At 53.8% G+C, this 10,785-nt stretch overlaps 1 protein-coding gene across 2 annotated transcripts; it reads left to right on the top strand.

The window, feature by feature from the left end:
• The first annotated feature begins 1,219 nt into the window (after positions 1 to 1,219).
• LOC135408468 (zinc finger protein 239-like) lies at positions 1,220 to 9,356 on the top strand. 2 transcript variants are annotated; one of them, XM_064643623.1, is made up of 3 exons: positions 1,220 to 2,106; positions 4,519 to 4,597; positions 4,779 to 9,356. In XM_064643623.1, exons 2-3 carry the CDS (start codon positions 4,546 to 4,548, stop codon positions 5,867 to 5,869), a joined length of 1,143 nt encoding a protein of 380 aa, XP_064499693.1. In that variant the 5' UTR covers positions 1,220 to 2,106; positions 4,519 to 4,545; the 3' UTR covers positions 5,870 to 9,356. The 2 variants fall into 2 exon arrangements, with proteins under 2 accessions (XP_064499693.1, XP_064499692.1); XM_064643622.1 differs by lacking the exon at positions 1,220 to 2,106 and having other exon boundaries at positions 3,756 to 4,597.
• The last annotated feature ends 1,429 nt before the right edge of the window (positions 9,357 to 10,785 follow it).

The following is a 10,785-nucleotide window of genomic DNA, read 5'->3' as shown; positions in this document are numbered from 1 at the left end:
TGTCAGAGGGTCCAGGGAGGCTCCTGGGGTGAGATGGAGGGCTGGGGACATCAGGGATGGGGTTTGGGGACAGTGGGGACAGTGGGGAGGGGTTTTGGGACAGTGGAGTTGGGGGCATCAAGGGGGAAATTAGGGCCATGGGGAGGCTCTGGGGACATGGGAGACACCAGGGGGGTCTCAGGGTGTCAAGGGGGGAACTGGGGACACCAAGAGGGTCTTGGGAACACCAGGGGGGTTCTTAGGACTTAGCTGCTCATGGTGGAGCTCATCCTCTTCCCCCTTGGGCCCCTTTAACACCGCCCAAATGTCACTTAACCCCCATTTTCCCTTTAATCCCCTCCCCCCACAGAGCCTTTTGATCCCCCAAACCCCCTTTTAACTCCCCTAAATGCACCCAAAATCCTCCTAATCCCCATCCAATCCCCCCAAGACCCCCCCCGAATCTCCCCCAGCCCCCCCCTCAAATCCCTTCCAACCCCCTCCCAAAGAGGGATCACCCGGCACCCTGGGACAGGAACACAGTGGGCTGTATTGGAGGCACTGGGCTGTACTGGGAGGGCACTGGGGGGCTCAGGTGTCCCACGGCAACGTGGCCCAGCTCCAGGAGAGATCTGGGGAGCAGTGAGGAGGTACTGGTCTGTACTGTCTGTCTGGTCTGTCCTGGTTTGTACCCCCAATCCCCAAAGCTCCTCCCCAGCTCCCCCAGGACCCTCCTGGACCCCAAAGCCCCCCAGGCCCCCCCAGCCCCCTGACTTGGTCCTGCTGCCCCTTGAGCATCTGCAGCTCCTGCAGAACCAGGCATTTCATCAGCAAGTTTGCAGCTGACACCAAGCTGGGGGTGTGTTGATGTGCTGGAAGGCAGGAGGGCTCTGCAGAGGGACCTGGCCAAGCTGGATCCATGGGCTGATTCCAAGGGAATGAGGTTCAAGCAGGCCAAGGGCCGGGTCCTGCCCTTTGGCCACAACAAGCCCCAGCAGCCCCCCGGGCTGGGGCCAGAGTGGCTGGAGAGCAGGCAGGCAGAAAGGGAGCTGGGAGTGTGGATGGACAGGAAGCTGAAGAGGAGGCAGAGTGTGCCCAGGTGGCCAAGAGGGCCAATGGATCCTGGCCTGGCTGAGGAAGAGTGTGGCAGCAGGAGCAGGGAAGTGATTGTTGGCCTGGACTGAGCGCTGGTGAGGCCACCCCTGGAGTGCTCTGGAGTGCTCTGGAGTGTCCAGCTCTGGGCCCCTGAGTTGAGGAAGGCCCTGGAGGGGCTGGAGCAGGTGCAGAGAAGAGCAGCGAGGCTGGGGAAGGGAGTGGAGCACAAGTGGTGTGAGGAGAGGCTGAGGGAGCTGGGAGTGTTGAGGCTGGAGAAGAGGAGGCTCAGGGGAGACCTCCTGACTCTCTGCAAGTCCCTGCCAGGAGGGTGTAGCCAGGTGGAATTGGTCTCTTCTGCCAGGAAGCAGCAGCAGGACAAGAGGGCTGGGTCTTGAGCTGTGCCAGGGGAGGTTTAGGTTGGATATTAGGAAGGAATTCTTTCCTGAGAGAGTAATCAGCCATTGGAATGGGCTGGGCAGGGAGGGGGTGGACTCACCGTCCCTGGAGGTGTTGAAGGTGAGAGTGGATGTGGCATCAGTGCCATGGTCTGGGAAGCATGGCAGGGTTGGATTCAGGGTTGGACTTGATGATCTTGGAGGTCTTTTCCAACTTGGCTGATTCTCTGATTCCCATTCCTGTGGCAGCACATGCTTGAGGCTCTATGCACGGGGTGACAGAGGTGTCTGTCCATATATATCTACAAAGTTAGTCTGCAAATGTGTGGCGTTAGAAAAGTAGGATAAGTTCTGAGATGGTTCTAGAAGGAGAAAGAAGCTCACAGCCCAGTCCAAACAGGCAACCCTCAGCTTGCACATCATCTCCCCTCTCTGCAGGTTCATGTCCTTGAGCCCAGGCCCTGAGGTGAACCTGAGAAGTGGGGTGGAGGTGAGCCCAGAGGTGTCCCTGAGGTGAGCCTGAGAATAAGTGCAAGGCAGAGGTGCTGCTGAGGAAGGAGAGCCCCGTGGTGGGGAAGAGACAAAGCTGTGAGTGCCCATCCCCGAGCAGGTGCTGTCTCCATCCCCTGTGTGCCAGGTGAGCTGGGGCTTTGCTGCAGAGCTGCGGGCGCTGATTTGAGTGGCTCCAAGTGCTGAGATGGTGGGCACCCAGGAACACAAACTGTGCCTGGCCACGGAGCCTGCAAGGAGGAGCAGAGACAGCCCTGGCACTGTGGGGGGACAGTTGTCCCTGTGCCTTCCCCTGCAGGCCCTGCCTGTCCCTGCTGGGCCCCTGTCCATCCCCATCAGGTCCCTGCCTGTCCCCCCTGGGCTGAGCTCCCCCCAGGAACTGCTGTGGAACTGAAACTGCTGCCATTCCCCCCCTGCAGCCACTGCTGCAGCCAAGGGAGCAGCAAAGGCAGGGCCAGGAGCAGAGGCAGCAGCAGGGGAGCACTGGGGGGGCTGGGAAGCTCTTGGCTGGGGCAGGAAAGAGGCTCTGGGCACGAGGTCGGGGCTGTGCTGAGCAGGCCCAGCCCTCATATCCCCCCAGCCAACGCCGGCTGCCCGGGGGGCGCGGGAGGGACCCCCAGCCCGTGTGCCCCACACTGAGCTGGCAGAGAGAGAGCCAAGGGACAGGGCCACAGGCAGGGCCACGGGTGAGGGACAGGCAGGGCCATTGCAGGGACACAGTGAGGGCACAGCCTGTGGCAGCAGAGCTGCCCAGGGCCGGGGGCAGCCAAGAATGTTGGTACCAGCCACTGGGGGGGCCAAGCAGAGCACGAGGCCTCTTGCAGACCCCTGGAGCAGCCTCCCACTTGCCAGCCCCACCCTGGTGGGGTGACACTGTCCCCTCCCTACAGGACACTGCCCCTGAAATCTTCATAGGGGCCTTTTGTGTCTATTCCTGGTTGCTGATTCCTGCTGGGGACCTGAGGGAGCCTCTGCAATCCCATCCATGGGGCACAATCTCCTCTCCAGAACTTGACTCACTGCAGACTTTGCAGGGAAGTCTGTGCTGGCAGCCTGAGTATGTCCTGACCCCCTGCGCTCCCCCCAGGATATCTGGGATGAGTTCCCCCTTCCTGAGCACCCGTGGGATGGGGGTGCGATTGTTCTCCTGCTGTTGCTGTTGCTGCTCCGCCCCTGTCCCTGCCCTTCCTGCCACTGTCGGGTGAGCGGAGCGGCCACAATGGGAAAGTGGCAAGAGAAGCGAAAAGAGCGGGTGGGACCCCCAAATGGAACGTGAGGGGTGGTGAGTCACCCCCAAAGGGAGCTGGGGGGAGCCGGGGTTTGGGGGGCCAATGGGAAAGGGATGGGAGAAGGGGGCTAAGGGGAGGGGGGAGAGTGGGAGTGGGGTTACCGTGGTGGTCCCTCTGTGTCCCCGTGCCTTGATCCCTGGAGAGCAGGGGAGGCTGGAGAGAGGGGGGAGCTGCAAGAGCCTGAGAACCTGGAGAGGGGGGAGCTCGGGCCCCCTGTGCCGAACCAGTGGTCGGGGCCGTGTTGTTGGTGCCAAATTTCCATCAGGCTGAACCCAGAGCCTGCCCATGTGTCAGGGGGCCTGCTCTACTCCTTGCTTTTGTTGCCCTGGGGCAGCCTCTGGTGTCCCCCCACCTGTGGGGCTGTTTGGTTGCCTTGGGCACAGCCGGCCCTTGTGCAGGGCTGTGCCCTTGGGGGCTCTTGAGGGTGGGCGGGAGGTGTTTTTTGGGGGTGCCAGGGTGGGTTGGGGGCAGAACCCCGGCAGTGGGCGGGGGGATGCGGGTCCCCCCCCGTGGTGGGGGTTGGTGTTGCTGGGTCAGTCCCCACCGGCTCCATTGTCAGCCCGGTGCTGGCGGGGGGGACACAGCGGGTTTGGAGCCCCCTCGGGAGAGCTGGGGGTGGGTGTGGAGCCCGGGAGCTGCCGAGTGTGGAGGGCGGAGCGGGGCGATGCCAGAGCTGGGGGACCCCCGGCAGCCTGGAGGGGGGAGCACGGAGAGGGAGGAGCCCCGGGACCCCCAGGAACCTAAAATGGAGGGCGTGGAGAAAGGGAAGCCTGGACAGTGGGGATCCTTGGGATCCCTGGGACAACAGAGTGGAGAACCTGGAGAGGGGGAATGTCTGGGAACGTGGCACCCAAAGGCGAGTCAGAGGAGAAGGGACCCTTGGGACCCCCAACACTCCCAGCATCCCTAAGTGGGACCCCCAGCATCCCAGACAGGGGAGACCCTCCGACCCCAGAGGGGAGAGACCAGAGAGGGGGAACTTCTGGGAGAGATTTTTTGAGCTAATCTTCATATTTTGGAGTATTTTTTAGCTGAATCTCAAATTTTTGCAGTTTGGAAGGACAGGTGTCTTCTTGCTGTTTCTGAGGGATTTTTTTTCCTGAATCTCAGGGGTTTGGATTTTTCTGGGCTGAATCTTGGTGTTTTAGAGGTTTTTATGGACACAGAGTGCCCAGTGAGTTCTAGAGGTGGACTTGGGCAGGAGGAACCCCCAAGCCAACGAGCTCAGCCCTTGTTTTATGCCCCAGCAGGATTTCTCCTTCCCAAAGTTTGGGCGGATGGAGGAGGAGGCTGCGAGGAAGAGGAAGATGCCACGGGCCCCCCAGACAGGTGAGGAGGAAGTCAGTGCCCCTTTGTCCCAGTCTTGTGCTGCCTCTGGCAGCCGAGCATCGCCCCCAGCTGCAGGACAACCCCGCCGCCGTCCTGCCAGGGTGGAGTTGGGGGATGTCCTTGGCCTTCCCTCTGGGCTGGAGGCAAATCCCCTCCCTGTCCTTCTTCCTTCCTGCCACAGGCCCCGAGCTGAGGATGGAGAGCACAGAGGACAAATCCCCCCAGCAGAACCTGGTGGGAGAGGCCATTTTGAACAGCTCCACGGTGCAGGAAGGCAGCGGGGAGGAAAAGGGCTGGAGATCCCCCCGGAGGAGGGGCTCCAAAGCCAACCTGGGGTGCTCTGAGGAGGAAAGACCCAGCCTGTGCTGGGAAGGAGGCCAGAGCTTGAGCCGGAGCTCCGACCTGGTAGTCCCTGAGCAGCCTCCCAGCAGGGAGAAGCCCTTCAGGTGCTTGGAATGTGGGAAGAGCTTCAGACAGAGCTCCCACCTCCTCACCCACCAGCATATCCACACTGGGGAACGGCCCTACACATGTAGTGAATGTGGGAAGAGCTTCAGGAACAGCTCCAACCTCCTCACCCACCAGCGTATCCACACTGGGGAACGGCCCTACACGTGTGGGGAATGTGGGAAGAGCTTCAGCCAGAGCTCCAAGCTCCGCATCCACCTGTGCCTCCACACTGGGGAACGGCCCTATCCTTGTGGGGAATGTGGGAAGAGCTTCAGTGACAGCTCCACCCTGATCCGACACCAGCACATCCACACTGGGGAACGGCCCTACATGTGTGGGGAATGTGGGAAGAGCTTCACTGACAGCTCCAGCCTGATCCGACACCAGCACATCCACACTGGAGAACGACCGTACTCGTGTAGGGAATGTGGGAAGACCTTCATCCGAAGCTCCGACCTCCTCACCCACCAGCGCATCCACACCGGGGAACGGCCCTACACGTGTGGGGAATGTGGGAAGAGCTTCAGCCGGAGCTCCAACCTCCTCCCCCACCAGCGCATCCACACCGGGGAACGGCCCTACACGTGCTTGGAATGTGGGAAGAGGTTTAGAACCAGCTCAGATCTCCTTATGCATGAGCGGACACACACGGATGAGAGGCCCTTCCGCTGCACTGACTGTGGGAAGGGCTTCAAGCACAGCTCTCACCTCATCACCCACCGGCGCATCCACACCGGTGAGAGGCCCTACAAGTGTGAGGAATGTGGGAAGAGCTTCACCGACAGGTCTGACTTCAACAAACACCAACGGACCCACCGGTAAGGGAAGCCCTGTGAGTGCCCCGACTGCAGGAAGAGCTTCAGCCGCTGCTTCCACCCCGAATGAACCCCCTGATGGTGAGGCAACCCCTGGAGTCCAGTGACTGTCAGTCCATCCCTTTCGACCAGAAAGGGATAGTCCCCTTTCACAGGGGCAGCTTCTGCCAACAGAACCCTTCCTGGGGGGTGTGTGGAGATTCCTGCCTTGGCTGGGGACCCCCCCAAGGTCAGTCCTGGAGGTTGAGAGCAGAGATCTCCCCATGAACATTGGCCTGGGGGAGTTGCATCCATCTCTCATTAAGAATTCTTGCTTTTGTGTCAGCTTTAGTAGAATGGCTTCAACAATTGCTTTAGTGTAGAGCACTGTCCTGTCTTATCCTGTGTGGGAAAACAACTGAACTGTAGACAGCTTAAGCCTTGAATTTGAGCAGTTACAGCTGTGAGGTTGTAAGAGAATGTAAACATTGAGGATGAACAAGCAGAAAAGGAGAAAGAATTGCAGTAAATAACAGCTGTTATTTAGAGATTTGCCAGCACGCGAGGGGATGAGCTTGGACGCGTGGACAAGAACACATAACCAATGAGATATGGTATATTTGCACGTGGACAGAAGAAAAAACTATGAAATTAAGCCTGCTGTAAATAAAGTATTGGTTGTACCTTGCCTGCTAACTTACTGTCTGAGTGCATTCTTGGCTGTTGTCAATTGGTGAAACCCTAACGTGATTTATTGCAAAGAGGACCGCGGAGATAGAGCGATGACGACGGAGCCCAACGTAGCGATAGTCAGTGGATCTGAGAGCCAAAGTCCGGACCTAATTATTTACAGACACCTGGAGAGAAGGTGAGCTGTTGGAAACAGAATGGGAGCGTAAAATACTACAGAGGAGAAGTCAATTGTGACTGTATTAACTAATACACTAGAGAAACGTGGTGTTAAGTATGAAGAAGGAGCGCTCTGCATCTTGCGTAGTTGGTGCAAATGAAATGGGGTAGATGCTCAGACTGCATTTTTTATAGACATTTGGCAGGCTGCCGGGAAGGTGCTTTTTGATGCAGCCACTGACTCTCTTAAGCATGCTGCCAGTGTCCTGAAACCATGGCGAACTGTCTTTGAAACCTTAAAAGATGACGCTTCTAAAAAGTCACCACTCTTCAAGCTAGAAAATGAAGAAAAATCTAGCAATTCACCCCTGGAGGCAGTGAAGGGAGAAGACCCCCTCCCCCTCGCCGCTAATACGAGACTTTTTGGCCGTGTGGGTAGGGCGGTGTCATGGTTTGAGAGCCTCAGAAATCTAATTCCCTAGTCCTAAGCCCCTTCCCACATCTCAACCTAATGTGGGATGATTTTTTTCCAGACAAAACACGAGACTCAGAATGGGGGAAAGGGAATATATATTACAATGATTGTACAAATAAATAAATATTATAATACATTATACACACGATCTCAACTATCTCTACCATGACATAAGTATTTACAATGGATCAGATCTCTTCTCCCCTCCAAATAAAAGTCCAGGAGGGAAGAAGGACAGATCCCTTCCAGTCTCTGAGCAGCAGTATCTTCTAAGGCAGCAGGTTCTCTGTGTCTTCCATGCAGCATTTGGAGCTGGATCTCTGCCAACACACACGAGGGAGGCCTCCAAGCCCCTCTCGACCCCTTGACGCAGGAAAAGGGGTCTTCCGTGGGCTGCGTTCACCCCAGACAAAGGTCGTTCCGCTGTGGTCATACCACGAAGCACAGGGGGTCTTCGTGACAGTCTGGTATCTTCAGGGGACTCAAGCCCCTTGCAGAGCTTCTGTGCCCTGCCTCAAGATGGCTGCGAGCTTCTTTGTAGCTTGCAGCAAGGGAGGGCCCCAAGGTCAACCTCCTACACACCATCCTGGCTGAGCTCTCAGGACAACCGAGCTTCTTAGCTCCTTTACTCCATTTAGGACTTCTAATCAGTAAGAGTCCACCCCCTTCATTTTGGAGGGATCTCAAAGAAAGTTTAGGGGAGTTTTGCAGTTCTTACCCCCAAACTCTGTCTCTCTGCTGCTAGCTCTCTTTCTCAGCTCTCCTTCCAGGAGTTCTCTTTCTTGCTGCATGCTTGTTTTGCTGCTCTCTTGTCTTTTGGCTCTGTGCTGCCGCTTTTTCTACGGTCAATGCTATCTGCTGCTACTCCTGCCACTGCCCACGGTGGAGAAACATCTCCCAGCTTAACTACAGACACTTTGCCCAGTCTAACACTGTTCCAAGTCTCTGCAGTTCCAGCCAAGGGACTGGGAGGCTGGAGCCCCCCCAGAGGGGCTCCTGCTCTCTCTCCTCGTGGTCTTACAACATGGTCACTTCTTCTCCAACCAGACTACAGCTCATCTCTTCCGGTCTGGTTGTGGTATGTTTATGTTTCGCAGGAGCGCAGATTGGTTCAAATCTCCAGTGTCACCACCCCCTGGGGGTTACCACTTTCTTAGCTTCAGGGGGAAAACCTGGTTCAAACCACTACAGGCAGGAGCGCCCGGGAGCTGATGACAGGGCAACCCGGCGGCAGCAATGCAAGAAAAAACCAGGAACAGAGCAGCCCCGGAGAAGTGCTACAACTCCTGCGGGGCTGCGTTACTTCTTGTTGAGAGGGGGGAAGGCGAGGGAGTGTACCTACCTTACTGTATTTCTGTTAACTCTCGTGTTAATTGTGTTGTCTGTCCAATGTGTCGTTGTGAACTCAGAGTGTTGCTAATGGTATCGTAATAACTTATCTGTTAAGCTGGGTTTTTTTCTTGGACCCTTCAGTGATAGCGTGTGCCACTTGGCTGTTTCTCCCCCCCCTTCCCTGGAGGCTGGGTGGGGGGGGAGAGCTGGTAGCAGCTGCGGCAGCTCTCGGCTGTTTCTCGTGTCCAAACACATTCCTCCATCTGCAGCCACCTCTCCTTTTCACACTTTTTTCCTTAATAATGTTTACTTGTTCTCTTACAAGGCCACAGCTGTATTTGCTTGAGGTCAAAGCAGCAGCCCTACTTTGGGAGAACTTTGATGCAAGGGAAGAGAGAGAAGTGGGGAGGTGAATGAATGAATGTTCTGCGGAGTGGACGCACAGCAGTGGAACTGTTAGACCTATTTAATAATTTCAGTATCTATAACTTTAGTTTTGATAACTTTAAAAAAAGGAAATTCTTTATATAGTGCATTTTGTGCTTTAGGCCAACAAACACCAAATCCTAAGTGCATGTGTACAATTAGAAGCCTTCACATGCATGCTACAGTTGAGATTTAAAGAAAAAAAAAGTTAAAAATAATATTAATAAAAAGAGAGGAAAAAAGAGAAAAGGAGAAAGAGAACAAAACAAAATCCTTAATTTGATCCCATGTGTGGGGGATGTATGCTTTGCATTGAAAGACCTGAGATGCATTCCATTTCTGCCAATGCAGAAGCTGTCTATTAAAAATCCTGGAAGGAAACCAGTGAATACTAAGCAGCACAAGGCCTGCCCAAATGTCACGTAGAAGAAAATATCCTAGAGATAATTCATTGTGTCTACTAACTCTTACTAACTGGTATAATAACTCAGTCAGGATGTACATCTGTCACTTGTATGCCTTTGTGGCCGCACCTAATATTGTGATTACTGTGACTAACAATGCCTTTTTAATATCACTTCAGGTGATCCTTATTTGTTTAGTTGTATCACAAATCAAAATGTATCCATTCTCAATCTGTCACTGGTGGTTCTCATGAGCAGTGGAGCCAAACTGTGGCTCCCAGTGAGCTTGGCCGGGGCTGGGAGGATGATGCAGGACAGTAAATTAGGAAAACTGTTCTAATTGCTTTTCTCATTTTTGCGTTAATCAAGACAGCAACCATGGCCGTGCGTTAGCCTATTTTAACTTATTCTTTCTCTATATATTGTTTGTATTGCTGGTAAGCAAGAATCAGAATTGGAATCAAAACTTACATTTGACTCTGGTAAAGAAGGTCATAATATAATTGACTTTGTATTATAAATGTGGCTGAAATTTGAAAACAAACTCAAAATTCTAAATCAAGTGACTTTTGAAGATGTCCTACTGGCTTTAGAGATATCTTCAGCAAACTTACTTCATAGTATCCAAACTAGAAAGACTTTAAAAGAGTGGACGGCTAGTATAATTTGAATAATACTGTCAAAATACCAGACAATGCTATGATTATTAATTATTATATTTCTGTTGCCTTTCATGAAAATGGGTATTTTTTATTGCACTGATTGTTTTGCAGGGCTTATATTTGTATATATTTTGTCCCAGTAGTTTTACAGCAGGTGGCAAGACTTGTTTGGAATATCCCTCTCTCCTCTCTGACTGCTGCAGCATATGAAAGAGACCTTTTGGTTTAGGAGTTCACACAAGATTCTGTGTGACAATGCGTGAGGTGCTGAGCCTCACAGAAGAAGAACCCTGTGTTAGAAAGCAAGGAAGTAACTAGTTGGCAAGACTGCAGATGAAGGGCTGATGTTTTTTGGACCTCTCCCCCATCCCCCCATGAGCCCTGGCTTACATCATGCCTGCAATCTTTGTGCTAGACTGGTAACATTATAGCATGATGGTTTATTCAAGTTGTTTAAATGCTTTGTCTAGCTTGTGCCTTGCTTTAACGAATACCCTAGTTAAGTGAATTTTGATCATGTCCTGGATACTTTCCTTCATGCTCTTATGTTATACTTAAATATGGAGCATTTACTGTCGTGTTAATGGAAGCCACACGAACGTAAGAAATAAGTCTTCCAGTTGGCTTGCTCCTGCTCTGTATGTGTCCAGTGAATGCTCTTGGGTTCTTCATAACACACAGGCTCTGAGCATTTAACACAAGCAGTGACAGTGATGCCCAAAAAGGCGCAATGGAACTGTTTAGAGACAGAATTTAGCCTTTAAACAGCAGGGTATTTATTTAGGCAACGTTGGAG

The sequence above is a fragment of the Pseudopipra pipra genome, unplaced genomic scaffold (assembly GCF_036250125.1).
Source record: "Pseudopipra pipra isolate bDixPip1 unplaced genomic scaffold, bDixPip1.hap1 HAP1_SCAFFOLD_49, whole genome shotgun sequence".
NCBI classification, from domain to species: Eukaryota; Metazoa; Chordata; class Aves; order Passeriformes; family Pipridae; genus Pseudopipra; species Pseudopipra pipra.
Note: the sequence above shows the minus strand (reverse complement) of the source record. Positions and strands in the feature narration are given on the sequence as shown.